Here is a 15,267-nt window from a genome sequence, read left to right as displayed (position 1 = left end):
TTATTTTATTTATTTATTTATGTTAGAATTAAAAGCGCCACTCTCCACATCCAAACCCGGGAAACGTTTAAGGAAACAATGTTGATTAACAAAATATGATTGCCGATATTCATACGATATTCACATTCACACCAGTAGGTGGCGGCAATGCACGCCATACTTTTGCCAACAGCCAGTGGGGGGGGGGAAGAAAGAAAAAAAAAACCTCATGAAGAAGAAGCAGAGACACCTGCTGAACGCTGCCGGGGAGACAGACAGACGGGAGGATGACCGTGTCGGGACAAACAGCTGTGCTCCACGAGACGTGGCCCGCGAGATGCCGCGCGCGCTTCTGGAGGCTCTTTCCTCACCTGACGCTGTGCTGCGCCTTAGTGGCTTACACGATGCTGGGCGCGCTGGTCTTCATGCAGGTCGAGGGGGGAAGGAAATCCAGCACCGAGCAGGAATACCGCAACTTTCTGTCGAGCATCGTCAAGATGGTCCAGAACGACACCAGTAAGTCTGAGCGCATTGCAGCTTTTACTATCTACTGGAGCCTATGAATAAAATAGATTTTTCTGTTTATCGTAGTGATAATGTTTGGAAATTGGATCTGGGTACTCAAGAGTTGTTCTTAGTAAAGTTATTCCATTAACCTGTTTTGTGGAAACAGTTCACTTTGTGGTTTTGATGTCCTCTAAGCGTTCTCCTCTTGGTTTCAGATAACAAATCCTGCACGCTCAACCAAACGGTTAGCAAAGTTGTGGTAAAAATGCAGGATTTCAAGTCCATATGGTTCCAGAGCCCCAGCAGATGGAATTTGTTTGGTTCCGTCTTCTTCTGCTGCTCTATTTTTTCAACTGTTGGTAAGTTGGTGTTAGTATGTGTGGTTCCGTGTGGACAGGGGATGGATTTGATGACTCTTTCCCCAGGTTTCTGAAGTGATGTCTTCCAAACTCTCACACAGCAGATGTGTTAAGCCTCTGGGCGTTGCCGTGGTGTTGGCAACCAAAGTGATCTCAAAAGATATTGGCAAAGTTCTCAGACCGACGTGGTTCATCTGATTATTTATGTGCACATTATGTTCAGTGAAACAGGTTCATTTGCGCATCTGTCTCTTCAGCAGGATGCATTTTGGATGCATGGATGGACAGAAGGGGAAAAAAACAGAATGCACTTTTCTCCATCTAATGCACCATATGTTTCAAAAATTCAGAAATATTTCAGGCTTAACTCCTCAAATGGTATTTATACCGAAGGTAGTCTGTTGTCGCAGTCCCGGCACTTTATCCATTTAAGTTTTATTATTATTTCCAGCAGTGTCTGGAGGTCAGAATGTGCATGCATCGTGAATAAACAAATTATTGCTCTCTGAGCTTCAGCCAAAGTGGATGACATGCAGTCGAAGGTTAATCTACTTAAGATCACAACAGAAAAGATATGCAGATGCTACATTAAGAATTTGTTAAATACTTTCTCATGTTAAATGAAAACTGTCATTTCTAGTTAATGTGGCTCTTCAACCAAACTTCACTGAGATTGTGTGGACAGTTTTATGAACACGACTGTTCAGAATACACCCATAATGCCTCAAAGATGTTAGACGGAAAGATTTGATGCAGGGTGTGGTCTAACGCACAGTATTCTTCCAGTTATTAGTATCTGTGCAGATGAATTCGGGAACCAAAAGAAAGATGAAGGTCATCTTTGAGGAGACCCACCACAAATATACATTTATTTTATGAATATCTGTAAGATATCTGGATTGTGACATAAATTTGCTTCCCATGGTCTATTTTTTTGCTTATATATTGTCTTCTTGCCATACATATTGATTAATAAATGTCCATCTCTCTCCGAGGAGCAGAGCGTCGCTCCACTCTGCTAATTGTTGATTAGCTACTATAAGCAAAACTAAAACACTTAAAGCAAAACTACCAGGACTTCAGCTTCTCACACAATCCAAAACCTCAGGGGATTATGTCGTCTCTCCAGCGTTCCTAATGTTTGTGATGAAAGTTCGCTAATTTAAACTTAACAAACACATTTTCTTTTCTAAGACCTACTTCTCCTCCCATGACTTGACATAGAAGAAACAAGTGACGATATCACTGATGTCTTCTTCTCAGTTGCTGGACTAAGTACTAAAAGGCTATCAACTAATGGCTAATGGCTCAGCAGCAACAGGAAGTCCAAATTACTCAGAAGACAAGCCACTTTAGATTGAGAATGCCTTTCACGTCGCCACAAAGAGCTTGTTAAAGATGTAGAGGCCTAGTTGGAGATTACATTTTTTTGTCTTTGTATAATCAAAATCCATCATGCACTCAGAAGGAAAGCAAAGTTCTCACTGCTGTCGGTACAATCGTCTGAAAAGCCAAATACGACAGAGCTAGTCAGCGCCACGCCTTCAAAACGTTAAACGTTACGCTGCATGATTTTAAAAAAGATCAGCTCTCGCTATTTGTCTTCTGGTTTAATGTGGGTCACAGAAATCAATGTGTTTCAATTTAAACTAGCAACTTGTTTCTGGAGAACATAAAATCAGAAGAGATTTAATACAGTGAGCCACTTATCAGTAGTGAGAGACTAAAGGAGGATCAGGACCAACATTATTATCACGCAGGTTTTAGATTGTTTTCAAGTTTAAGTTATTTGTTGGACTGGCACAAAATAGGCTTTTTTTTTTTTAAATGACATTTTTTGGTTCCTTTTAAGATGAGGCTTGATGTGACTAAAGCGTGTTTTGGAAGTCTCTGTAATTGAAGCGTCACTTTGTTTAATGGAAGTCGCACCCAGCAGGGCGTTTTGTGATGGTTCTTGAGGAACATTCAGATCTCAGTAATGGGAAGACGAAGCAGGTCTAAATATTTCAGAAGAAACGTAGGAAGGAAGTCGCTCGGAAAGGTTCTGGATGGACATCTATTTGTGATCCGTCTACTACAGGGGTGGGCAACTCCAGGCCTCGAGGGTTCGGTCTCCTGCAACTTTTAGATGTACCTTTACTTCAACACACCTGACTAAAATAATGAGGTCATTAGCAGGACTCTGGAGAACTTGACCTCACTTAGGAGGTGATTCAGATATTGGATTCAAGTGTGTTGGACCAGGGAGACATCTAAGAGTTGCAGGACACTGGCCCTCGAGGACCAGGATTGCCCACCCCTGGTCTGCTGCCTCACAACCTGATATTTTACTATAAAGTATTGTTACTGGAAAACTTATTGGCCACTTGTTCTCACTGTTGTTTTGTCTTCTAATCACTCGTGTGTCATTTACATTTATCAACTTCACTTTGTGATTCTGTTTTTCTTTCCACAGAAGGTACGCCTGGCTCAGTGTCTGTGTGCTGAGCTGGTTTCAGTCATGGGCTATAACTTTATTATTTCTGTTTTTAACTTTGTTTATTGTAACTAATCTTTTTCTTGTCTGGAGAAAGTATTCCTGGCTTAAATCTTATGTGTTTAGTTTAGTTGAAACCAGAAGTTTACATACACTATAGAAAAAAAACATGTATGCATTTTTTTTTTATTATTTTTTTTTTTTTTGCACACTGACGTGAAATCAGAATAAACATTTCCCATTTTTAGGTCAGTTCAGATTACCAGAATGTTTCCTATTTGCTAAATGCCACAATAATGAGAAGGAATTTTTACAGGCATTGTTTTTTATTTAATAGTTGGTAGCTGCCCCTAAATTTTCAATAGGATTTAGATCAGCATTTTGTGATGACCACTCCAAAACACTGACTTTGTTTTCCTTAAGCTTCTTTGTAACCAGCTTTGGGTTATAGTCCATTTGGAAGACCCATTTGTGTGCAAGCTTTCACTTAATGGCTGATATTGCATCAGTGTTTCCATATAATGTTCTTTCCTCAAGACACCGTCTATTTTGTGAAGTCCACCAGTCCCTCCTTCACCAAAACAATCCCACAACATACTGCTCCCTGCCCTGAGTTTCACAGTTGGGATGGTTTTCTCAGGCTTGCAAGCTTTCCCCCCTTTTTTTTTTCTCCAAATGTAACAGTGGCCATTATGGCCGAACAGTTCAGCTTTAGTTTTGTCAGACCATAGGACATGTCTCTTAAAATGAAGGTCTTTGTCCCTGTGTGCATTTGCAAACATTAATCTGGCTTTTTTAAAAGTTTCTTATGACAAAAGTAAAATAAAGAAGTAATGGCATTTCTGCTATTAATTCAATATGGTACTGATAAGTACTGTATCAGCCCATGCCGTTGTTTTATATGGATAATAATGACAAACTGTTACCAGGTTCAGCCAGCATCTCCACAAGGCTTTTTGTTCTGGAGTCAATCTACACGCTTTTGGACCAAAGCACATTAATTTCTGAGACACAGAACCTGGTCTCCTTCCTGAGCGTTATGATGGATCAAAAAACTTATAGTGTCAAAAAAATGCATGTAGTCTTTTTATACGGTCAGGGGTGCCCAGAGTTGGTCCTCGAGGGCCAGCATCCTGCACGTTTTAGTTCTCTCCCTGGTAGTACCAACAACCTTTTCAGCATGTCAGTGTTCTTCTTAGGCCTACTAACGAGCCATCATTGGATCCAGGTGCATTAAACCAGGGAGAGAACTGAAACATGCAGGATGCCGGCCCTCGAGGACCGACTTTGGGCACCACTGGTGTATGTAAACTTCTGGCTTCAAGTTCAGTTTGTCTTTCTTTTTTTTTCTTTCTTGTGCTGTTGTTGCAGTCCAGCTAAAGACACAGACTAATTCTGAAAGTTTAAGAGGAAGCGCTTCCTTTTCAATATCACATCACATGTTTTCTTAGGATGACGGACCTCTGTAGTCACTGACTGGGTTTTCGTAAACATGTTTCATCAGCTGGCATACCATCCTCAGAATCGTATCAGTCGTCAGCAAATACTTATTCCAAATTTAATCTCAATCTGTGTGCTGTATGTACGAAAATACATAGTTACTTTACACACAGCATGGAGTTGCTTTCTGTTACAAAGATACTGAGAGACAGTCTGACATAGTCACAGACGATTAACCATCAAACTTGCATTAGAGCCATCATCTCCTCTTCTTAGTTTATTGATTTATATATATATATATATATATATTCAGTATACTGTATATTATTAACCGAAAAAAACAAATGACTTTTAGTCAGTAGGATCCACTGCTCAAGCAAGTACCTACAAAATACAAATGTTATTCACTATCACTATACTCTCTTCTCTATGGACTTTGACTTGATCAGTTTTAAGTGACTTAGCAAAGCAACCATTTTAACTGAAAGAGTGAAAATAATTTTTGCTTCCAATTTCTGACAAAAATTGGAAGCAGAACATTTTTGGTTCTGGTCCAAAGACAAAGACCAGAACTTCTGAAACACAAACTGCTCAGTCATTTGATCTGGATGACATTAAATGAATGTTAATCATCATATTAATCTAAGGAGTCTCATTAATTTGACTACATTTGACCATTTCTTACAAGAAACAAGACACCATGCAGAAATTTAAGCAGGCTTTGTCCACCATGTTGATAATGAGTCAATTGCTCCACTGTGACTGTAGGATATGGGGAAATCTATCCAGTCACCTTGCTCGGTAAAGCGCTGTGCATCATTTATGCGATGGTGGGCATTCCTCTCATGCTCCTGGTCATTCTTGACGTGGGAGACTTTCTCGCTCTGGTGATGTCCAAAGCCTACAACCGCACCCGCGCCCGCGCCCGCGCCCTCTTCAAGACGTGGTCACGGTGGAGAACTCGCAGGAGAAGACCCTGGTCAAACCAGCGGACTCTGGACGATGGCACCTTGCTTCGTCAACCTCTAGACATCCGGCAGGTGCTGAACACTCAAGCAGATGTTCGACACAAGTCCATTCATCTCCAAAACAACAAAGAAATCTTTGAAAAGCTGCTGGCCAGAGATAATTTAATGAGAAAGGATCCACTACTCAGGTCCCTCTCCTGCCCTGAACTCGAACAGATGCCACAACCACCTAGTGAATTTGCCATATGGGATTTCTCGGGGTTAGGGAATGTAATGGAAGACTTTGACGTTCCATTTATACTCATCCTTTTCATTGTATTTGCATATATTTGCTTCGGAGGTATAATCCTCCCACTGTGGGAACCTCAAATAGAAGGATTTGACTCTTTCTACTTTTGCTTCATCACACTCACTACAATCGGATTTGGTGACATCATACCTAAAGACTCCAAGTGTTTCTGGATAACCTCCCTTTTTTTTGTGGTTGGCATGAGCATTATGTCCATGGCTTTCAAGCTAAGCCAAAATAGAATCGTTTCTTTTTATCGTAACTGCATCCGGTTCATTGGCAGGGCAAATGCTGAAACTACAGAAAATGTGGAAAAGAAGTAAGTCGAGATCTTCTGAATCAAGTTTTGGGATTGTGGAATTTATTATTTCCTGGATTTAATCAATTATTTATTGTATCTGTTTTTCATAAGCATGGGTAATTATGAAGTCATGCATGTGGCAAACACTTTATCCAGTGAATGGCTGTCATGATTAAAAAGATTTGTTTTCAAACATTTAAAGGGGTAGTATTATGTTTTCCAGTCACTTAGTTTTCCACACGATCAAGTAACTGCTACCTTCATTTGTTACAATAATGCTGTATATATCAAATATGACAAAAAAGAAATTGATATCTTAGTTTAATGCCTTGAAGCTAAGAAGGCATCTGTCTCTTTAAAACACCCTGCTCTTTCTGAAACTCCGCATTCAGGGAGTCACCACAACATCGCTTCTCTATTAGCCCTTCAACAACCAGCATTTCACTGAGGTGTAGCTCCTATAATGAGCTCAGCAGATGCACAGTTCCTCCTGGTATTTGCCAATTGCTGCAGGCTAGTCTGAAGGAGCTGAGTCGCGTGAGAGGGGTGCTCAATGAGGCAGAAGCTTGGAACTGCAGCCGTGAAGTTCCAAGCTCACAGCTCGCCTGCCTTCGTCGTAGAAGGCAGGAGAAGGAGATGAACCCTCCTGCGGTCTTAAGAGATGGGGTCATTTGCGCTTTTACAAGTTTTTGTCGTGGTTTCTGATGGAACAACCCCCTCACTTCCCTCTGTCCGACCGTGATATTTGCCGTCCTCCTCCTGAGCGTTTCAAAGGATCTCTCATACATGCACGAGAGAATCACGTTGATACTCCCAGGTATGTTTTTGATGAGGGAATAACATGATGTAAAACTAAAAGTAGACATTTTTTTACATAATACTGCCCCTATAAATACTGCTCATCAGGATTATCCTGCAGGAAAGTGATTTGACAGTTTTATTTTTGAGTATTGCATGAGATATTTTTTATCCAAAAGGATTTGCTGCAGAATATGCACAAAAAAAATGTCCATATGTTTTCTCTACATGGAATTGATTGCAAATTATTTGCATTTTGATTGTTGTATTTGTTCTTTGTAATTAAAGACTTACTACCCTCAACTTGAAAACTTGAATCTGCAACTGACTTCTCCTCCTGCCAGAGGTCAGCTGTGCATAGATTATTATTTAAGTTTACATTTTTAAACGTGTAGCAGACAGCCACACATGAAACACATAGAAGTAAAACAGGCCCACATAGAGGAACAGTAGAACAACTGATGTACCGTGAGGTAAATTAACCAGGATGTCCAGCAGCAGTCGCATTTTGTAGGAGTATAACTAAAAGAAGTCATGAGAAACATCAAGAATAACACAGTTAAATTCTTAATTATCTATCTGTCACACTAACATTATTACCAACAGCTTAAAAACTTGGCAGACAGATGAACCCTCTCAGGTTCTGTGTTGTGTTTCTTGGACGTGGGAGATTCTGCTGTATTAAGGCAAAGTCTCATTTGGGATGGTAATTTTAGTGCACAGCCAATTATTTGAAGATGAGAAGCAGGGGGTGTGGATAAATATGTGAAACTGTCCAAATATCACATGCAGACTGCAGTAAGATAGTCAGAATGATGGTTAAAAAAAGACTTCATTCAGACGGTCCATAGGGGAACCGGGCATGTACTGTTTGACTGGAACAGAGGTTACATTTTGTTTATTAACCACCATCATGTGTTCTTTGAATTTAACATTAAAAAGAAACAAAGAAATTTTACATTTTGTTTACTGAATAAATGTAAAGGATCTTGAAAAGTGGATGGGAAACTTCAACGGGGTAAAGACTGGTATCATACAGGCCAGGTGACACAGATGGAGAGCGATCTGTAAAACGAGCCTTTGGATCTTCAGGCTGTTATGTGGAAGATGTTCCCAGATATGAGGTGAGTCCTGTGGCAGAACAGGTAAAGCACTAGGTGAATTAAACCCTAAAGTTCCTTCACATTTTTTTTTAATTAGTTTATTCAATTTAATCAATCAATCAAATTTTATTTGTTTATCACATTTCAGCAGCAAGGCATTTCAAAGTGCTTTACATCATATCAAACACAGAAGCACAATGCAACATAGAATCAATAATCAAAACACGACATTAAGTCAAGTTCCATCAATAAATTTGTAATTGATTACATTTCAAATACAATCCTAAACAGGTGGGTTTTTAGTCGAGATTTAAAAGAAGTCAGTGTTTCAGCTGTTTTACAGTTTTCTGGAAGTTTGTTCCAAATTTGTGGTGCATAGATGCTGAATGCTGCTTCTCCTCGTTTGGTTCTGGTTCTGGGGATGCAGAGCAGAACCAGAACTGGAAGACCTGAGAGGTCTGGAAGGTTGATACAACAACAGCAGCTCTTTGATGTATTGTGGTGCTAAGCCGTTCAGTGATTTATAAACTATTAACTACAAACTAACTATAAACTACAGTATTTTAAAGTCTATTCTTTGAGCTACAGGGAGCCAGTGGAGGGACTTTAAAACTGGTGTTATGTGCTCTATCTTCCTGGTTTTAGTGAGAACGCGAGCAGCAGCATTCTGGATCAGCTGCAGCTGTTTGATTGATTTGTTGGACAGATCTGTGAAGACGCTGTTGCAATAATCAATACGACTGAAGATGAACGCATGGATGAGTTTCTCTAGATCTGGCTGAGACATTAGTCCTTTTATCCTGGAAATGTTCTTCAGGTGAGAGAAGGCCGACTTTGTAACTGTCTTTATGTGGCTCTGGAGGTTCAGGTCAGAGTCCATCACTACTCCCAGGTTTCGGGCCTGATTGCTGGTTTTTAATTTAATCATTTCAACAGCTTGCTGACTTCCCTGCCTTTTTTGAGCAGTATATTTACATACACTCTCACTGAAGTCTTAACCAATGCAAGATTGGATCAACTTTATTTCTTTTTACAATGCCAAAACAATGGGAAGGTTTTGTTTTTATTGTAGACTTCTTCTTTTTTTTGCAGTGTGCTTTATACTATTTTATTAAAACTGTATATGCCCCCTTGTGTCACATCAAAAGAGGAGTGTTGACCTCCACAAATCATACATGCAAAAAGACCCTGAGGATTCTGGTTAAAACGGGACAGAGAGAAAAAAGCCAGCAGTCCAAAAGAAACTTAAAATGCCCAACTTTGAAAACACACTCAGGGGCAAAGACTTGGATTTATCTGATCTAATCAAGCTGAAATTGATGTGTTTGGCAGTTCAGAGGGAAAAAACGGAGAGCTTGGCTTGCAGGTCTGTGGCCACTACCTCACAACTGTGAATTGTTGGGGTCAGAGGTCAGGGGGTGGTGCCATCACATAATTGATTATATCACATTGAACAATTATTATGTGGAGTTATTGGAACAAGAGCTCCAGACATGAAACTATTGGCATAAATGGGCTTTTAAAATCCACAATGACCTAAAGAACAACCAAGGCAATGTTTTGAAGTGCCAACTGCAACTCCCTCACCTATGGGTCCCAGAGTAAAATCTGAGGGCAAGGCTGAACATTTGAATGTGAGCAAACTGGCCCTAAAATCCTGATGGGATTAGGAGGAATGGGGCCTGACCCCTATTCTGAGAAGTCATGGGGTTTCTAACGTAATTCACCCAGATACTCAGGAAATTTGAGAAAAGTTGAAAAATCCCTAAAAATATCTGACATAATTTTTGACTTTTTAGCAAATTTCATCATTTTGGTCATCGCGGTGTAACACAGGGACAGTTTGGTTGGATTAAAGGTCAGACAGTAACCACTGTGCTTCTTTTTAACATGATGAAACCACGCAAAACGGGAACATGTGAAGCTCACACAACAAGGTTCCTCAGGTTGCTTGGACTGTCCTGCTGTGAGTTAGCAGTGCTAAGCAGGTACTTTGCTGCCCTTTATGCCCTTTATGCCCTTTATCCCCTGAAATTAAAATATTAGATATATTGTACTGAACTTCCTATGAATGACGTTCCGTCCAATACGCTGACTGTAAAGCATGAGTGTCCAGCTCCAGGCCTCAAGGATCGGTGGGTGTCCTGCCAGTTTCAGATGCATCTCTGCAGTTGGTTCAGATAATCCAACTGCGTCATCCGCATGTCCAAAACTCTGTAGATGTACTGCGAGTGAACCATAATTTCATCCAGGTGTGTTGAACTAGAGAAAGAACTACAACACACAGGATAACAGCCCGCGAGGACTGACTTTGAACGCCACATGCAAGTGTGTTGTGTTTACAGCAGCAGCACCAGATGGTGCTGTTGTCAAGCAATAGTAAAGAGTATAGAGTAGTAAAGAGAAGTGCACAAAGCCAACTTTTACTCTAGTAGGATTGGGTTTATTTTCTAAAGATATCTATTACATAAACTCTGATAGAACATTTTTTACTGCCAGTTTGAATTAAAATATGTGAATGCCAAAGAAAACAGTGAAAGATGTGCTATTAGTCAGCGTTTCTTCCATCTGCCCATTCACTATCTAGCAAGCTCATCCTTGCAGGGTGGCGAGGGCAGTGGTGTCTGTCTCCAGCAGCCATTGGGCGACAGGCGGGGGACGCCCTGGACAGGTCACCCCGTCCGTTGCCGGGAGCGTTTTGTTCTGTTTTCCGCAAAAAAAATAAAATCAAAAAATGTCTCAGCCAAACCTGACATCAACATCTTTATTTATTTATTTATTTATTTATTTACAGGTGCGTCTTATAGAATGTTATTGAAAAGTTTTATTTTTTTTATTTTAGTAATTACAACACAGTATTTAAGATTAGATTATTGCAATGGACCCATTAAAATAAATAAACACAAATCTAGGCTCAATAGAAAGTTTAATACATGCTTAAAGGTTATGATTTGCAAAAGGTACTTTTGCATAATTTATTAGATATGACTATTAGTTTCTATATCAGCATTATAATCACAAGAAAGAAATTTTTTTTTTCTTTTCTTTTTTCCTTTTTTTTTTTTTTAACAAAAGCAGCGGATGTCTTAGGATGTAAATATCTCCAGCTTGCAGATAATTGCTGATGCTTTTTTTTTTTGTGTCCAATATTTCAGGGATTATTGGAAGGTTGCACCAGTTTGTGAATGAATTTCATCCTCTCTTTAAGATGCAACTGAGGGGGTAACAAATGTTTGTATGTGAATCAGGGGGTCGTTAACCTGATTGGAGCCAGGTCGACCTTTTCCGTCTGGTTGATGTAAAAGCTGCAACATAGCAAACAAATGCACCCAAATGCACTAATCATTGCGAGGCTAGGAGGGACAGAAAACTCCAATCCTGACACCAGTCGACCAGAAGCAGAAGGCCTTCGTCAGGAGCAACGCAAACCGCTGTGCCAAAATACCTTTTTTTTTTATCATGGTCATAAAGTTCATTTGTTCATAAAAGTCATAGTAGTCGTCATACTACTAACAGATTATATGGTGATCTTCTGTCTTAAAAAAAAACAACAATTTCCTCAACAAAATGTTGTGTCGTCACAACAGGTCTGGGCACTTTAATCTAAATATCAATACTATCAATACCAACTGATCGAAGCTTCCAGTCTCTCTTCCATAAGTCCAGCAAATTACTAAACCTTAATTATTCTATTTTTTTTCTATGTTGTGTTATATTGTAGTCAGTTAATAAAAAGAACTTTCCTTAGCCCTAATTGTCCTGTATTTGATCAAAATTATGATCTGACTGGACGCAAACCACCAAAATATTCAATGATAATGACAGTAGTAGAAAAAATATATAAACACATAGTAATCAGAATTGGTTTGTTGGTTTGGTATCACACACACACCACTGTCTGCTACGTCACATCTACTTTTAGTGTAAACCATGTTTAAAAAAAAAAGAAAGAAAAAAAATAACTTCTCATTTAGCATCTCTGCTACTTCTGTGTCCAGAAAATGTTTGTGTTGCAACAATGTTTAAGATTTGAGATCTAAGACGTTAAATGGGAGAATTCTCCAAGAAGCAGCTGCATTCTGGTGTACACTGTAACCCTGTAAAAACTACAGCATGAAAATACAGCAGGGTGGCTGGGTTTTGAAAACGCAGCTCTTTATTGTGATCTGAAATGCGTATGGAAAGTTTATGGGTCGTGACTGGACCACGGGATCCAATCACCGGATTGCAAATTTGTAAATTTGTAATGTACAGTTGCATTGTGGGATTTTTACCGGCTGGAAGGCAAGAGGCCAACAATGACTTTGTTTGACTGTTCACTAAGTCTTAGACTTGGCCAAATGTTTAAGATGTTCTGTTGGGGTTCCAATAAAGTTTTGAAAAATCTGTAACTTCAATATTTAACATTGCTGGATCCCTTCCTTCCATCAAAGGAAGAAAACGACAGACATTTAGAATTTTGACTGCAAGTTTTACATGAAAAGCTGGTAAACATTATTTTTATGACTTTGACTTGCAGTTAACTAGGAAACTTTGACGTTTGGGCACTTTTGGTGAATTAAAAGATTATTTAATTCATTGTATTCAATGTAATATCACCATGATTGTAAATGTATCGGTTATGTTTTTTTAGATCAGAGTATTTGTCACTTTGGTTGCAATACTTTGACTTCCATGTAACAAGCAAATATTGCTGTTGCAAAATATTATATTTTGTTTTTGCTTCAGTTTGTCAGATTTAAATTGATAAATTGACATTCAAATAAAGCTATTTTAAAATTATATATGTATATTTTTTTAAATTATAAAAATAAAACTTTTTTTGAGAGTTTGGCAAATGAAGTTGCAAGTTCACATTTAAACTTTTAAAAGCTGGCAAAGTACACAGTTTCATGAGCTACTGTGAAATGACAACGTTTTGTAATTAAACTACAGGACTACTGTAATTTTATTATGATAAATGTGATGAAATCACAGTAACCATGTTCTGTAATTACTGTGCTCTTTTAAAGAAATTACAGTAACTAATCAAATTACAATAAAACTGTAATTAAATTCTAGTAAAACTGTAATAGGATTACAGTAAGGCTACTGTAAAAAAAAAAATTACAGTCAGGTTTCTGTAAAGTTACTGTAATTTCTTTACTGTAAAAATCACAGCAACGCTCCTGCCAGTAAGTTACTGTAAATTCTACAGCGACTTTCTTATCTGTGTACTTTTCTTCAGCTAAAATTTTAAATTCTAATTTGTTTATGTAATTATTTTTAGTTTTTCCTCATTGTGGGGTGGAAAAGGGGGTGGGGGGGGCTATTCCAGCTCATTTGACCTGAAGATGGCTGTAGAAACAGCAGCTTCTTACGGCCCTGGAGGCGTGTGAGCGCCGCGCCGCAGACGGACGCTGAGGGAGTGAGGAAGTGAGGAAGTGAGGGAGTGAGGAAGTGAGGGAGTGAAGGAGTGAGGAAGTGAGGAAGTGAGGGAGTGAAGGAGTGAGGAAGTGAGGAAGTGAGGGAGTGAGGGAGTGAGGAAGTGAGGAAGTGAAGGAGTGAGGAAGTGAGGAAGTGAGGCCCACATAGAGGAACAGGAGCAAACTGAAAGGTCATAATAATCAGAATCAATATTACAGTAATAGATTATGAGTAATTTGTCATTCTGCCATTCAGTTTTAGCTTCCGTGCCTTTTAATCATGGAAATGCGCTTCTCATGGTTCACAGATTCACTATGCGGGAACACCAGCAGTGCACAAAGAGTTGAACAGTAGCGTTAAAGTTCAAATGGAAATTCCCTCTGGTGTTTTCAGTCTCTTTAGTACCAATGTCTTCTATATTCGTCTCATCTCTAGTCATACGGTTTTCATCAAAATGTTGGAAATTATTTTTGACTAAAAATATGCAACAAACAAATAATCAGCCTCCCTATAGTGCTTGAGAAAAGCTTATCCTTTTTTTTTTTTTTTTGACAGATTTCCAAGTGACTTTGTTCATCTAATTTTAATTTAAAAACAACAATCAAGGTATAAAACCGGTGAACGCTGTGCAGTCAGTCTTGGCATCGTGTAAACACGCGTTAGTTCATCTTCACTCACCTGAAAAAGAAATCTGCTACTTTGCTACAGGCTTCAGTCTGAGCTCACTCCTCCACCTAAACGCGCCACATCCACACTGAATGACAAAAAAAACCAAACATCATGTTTGATTTCAATGCAATCATGCTTTGATTTGCCATTGCTGATTGGCCATTGTTCCCAGTCCATAATCAAAAAGCCAATTTACACAATAAATAATGATGCTGTCAGTCCCAGATTCATCGGCTGCCAGGAGGGATTTATTGGTAGAATATCGTGGGCGCCGTGGAATCAGATCACTGGGCAGTTCAGCAACCAAAAATGACTCAAATACAACTTTTAAGCCTCTAAGGCCCTCTTGTGGTCTTAGAAAGTAACACATCATAATGCCTAACAGCATCTCTAGATGAACATATTTCCATGTACATCTTTCGTATAATTTTAAGTTTTATTCATTTTGTATTTAGGTCATATTTAAATGACTTACAATGCACATTTTGTCAATTTTGTGTCGCTTGTTGTTGACATTCGTATTTCCTAATGCTTAATACGTTGGATGGAGCAATCTGTCAACAAATAAGCAATTTCTTCTTGGGGAACAATAAAGTTTATTCTATTCTATAACATTTCTTTATGTGAGCCTCAGGTGTCCATTTTAATCTTCTGCCTTAAGTTTTTTTTTTTTTTTTTAAACTCAGTTTCCTATTATAGTTAATTGAAATGATGTGTTGCAAAGAGAAAGCATACAAGTTACTTTGTCTTTGTCAAAAACTGTTGAGAAAAAAAAAAGAAAACTCTCTTCAGTCGTCGTTACCCAAAGACGTAGGAAGAACTCACTCTTATTAGTATTTCGGTTGTGTCTTGCAGGCCTCTAGTGCATAAATAATTAAAGACCAAAATAGTCTCCATATTCAGTGTAGTGCAAAATGTCTCCTATCCAGGAGTAGGCACTGGCCCGGGGTCCATAACAAAGACAATAACTCT

The 15,267-nt window shown here is 38.9% G+C and overlaps 1 protein-coding gene across 1 annotated transcript; it reads left to right on the top strand.

Moving 5' to 3' along the window:
- The first annotated feature begins 226 nt into the window (after positions 1-226).
- Positions 227-7,420, top strand: LOC114137528 (potassium channel subfamily K member 18-like). The gene is made up of 3 exons (XM_028006163.1): positions 227-495; positions 702-845; positions 5,530-7,420. Exons 1-3 carry the CDS (start codon positions 267-269, stop codon positions 6,339-6,341), a joined length of 1,185 nt encoding a protein of 394 aa, XP_027861964.1. The 5' UTR covers positions 227-266; the 3' UTR covers positions 6,342-7,420.
- The last annotated feature ends 7,847 nt before the right edge of the window (positions 7,421-15,267 follow it).

The sequence above is a fragment of the Xiphophorus couchianus genome, chromosome 22 (assembly GCF_001444195.1).
Source record: "Xiphophorus couchianus chromosome 22, X_couchianus-1.0, whole genome shotgun sequence".
In the NCBI taxonomy this organism is placed as follows: Eukaryota; Metazoa; Chordata; class Actinopteri; order Cyprinodontiformes; family Poeciliidae; genus Xiphophorus; species Xiphophorus couchianus.
Note: the sequence above shows the minus strand (reverse complement) of the source record. Positions and strands in the feature narration are given on the sequence as shown.

What these genes read in the sequence shown, in the direction of transcription:
- LOC114137528 (XM_028006163.1), top strand. Translation starts at nt 267, where the DNA reads ATGACCGTGTCGGGACAAACAGCTGTGCTCCACGAGACGTGGCCCGCG. An exon ending in GATGGTCCAGAACGACACCA is followed by an intron (nt 496 to 701) that starts GTAAGTCTGAGC and finishes TCTTGGTTTCAG; the next exon opens with ATAACAAATCCTGCACGCTC. An exon ending in CTCTATTTTTTCAACTGTTG is followed by an intron (nt 846 to 5,529) that starts GTAAGTTGGTGT and finishes CTGTGACTGTAG; the next exon opens with GATATGGGGAAATCTATCCA.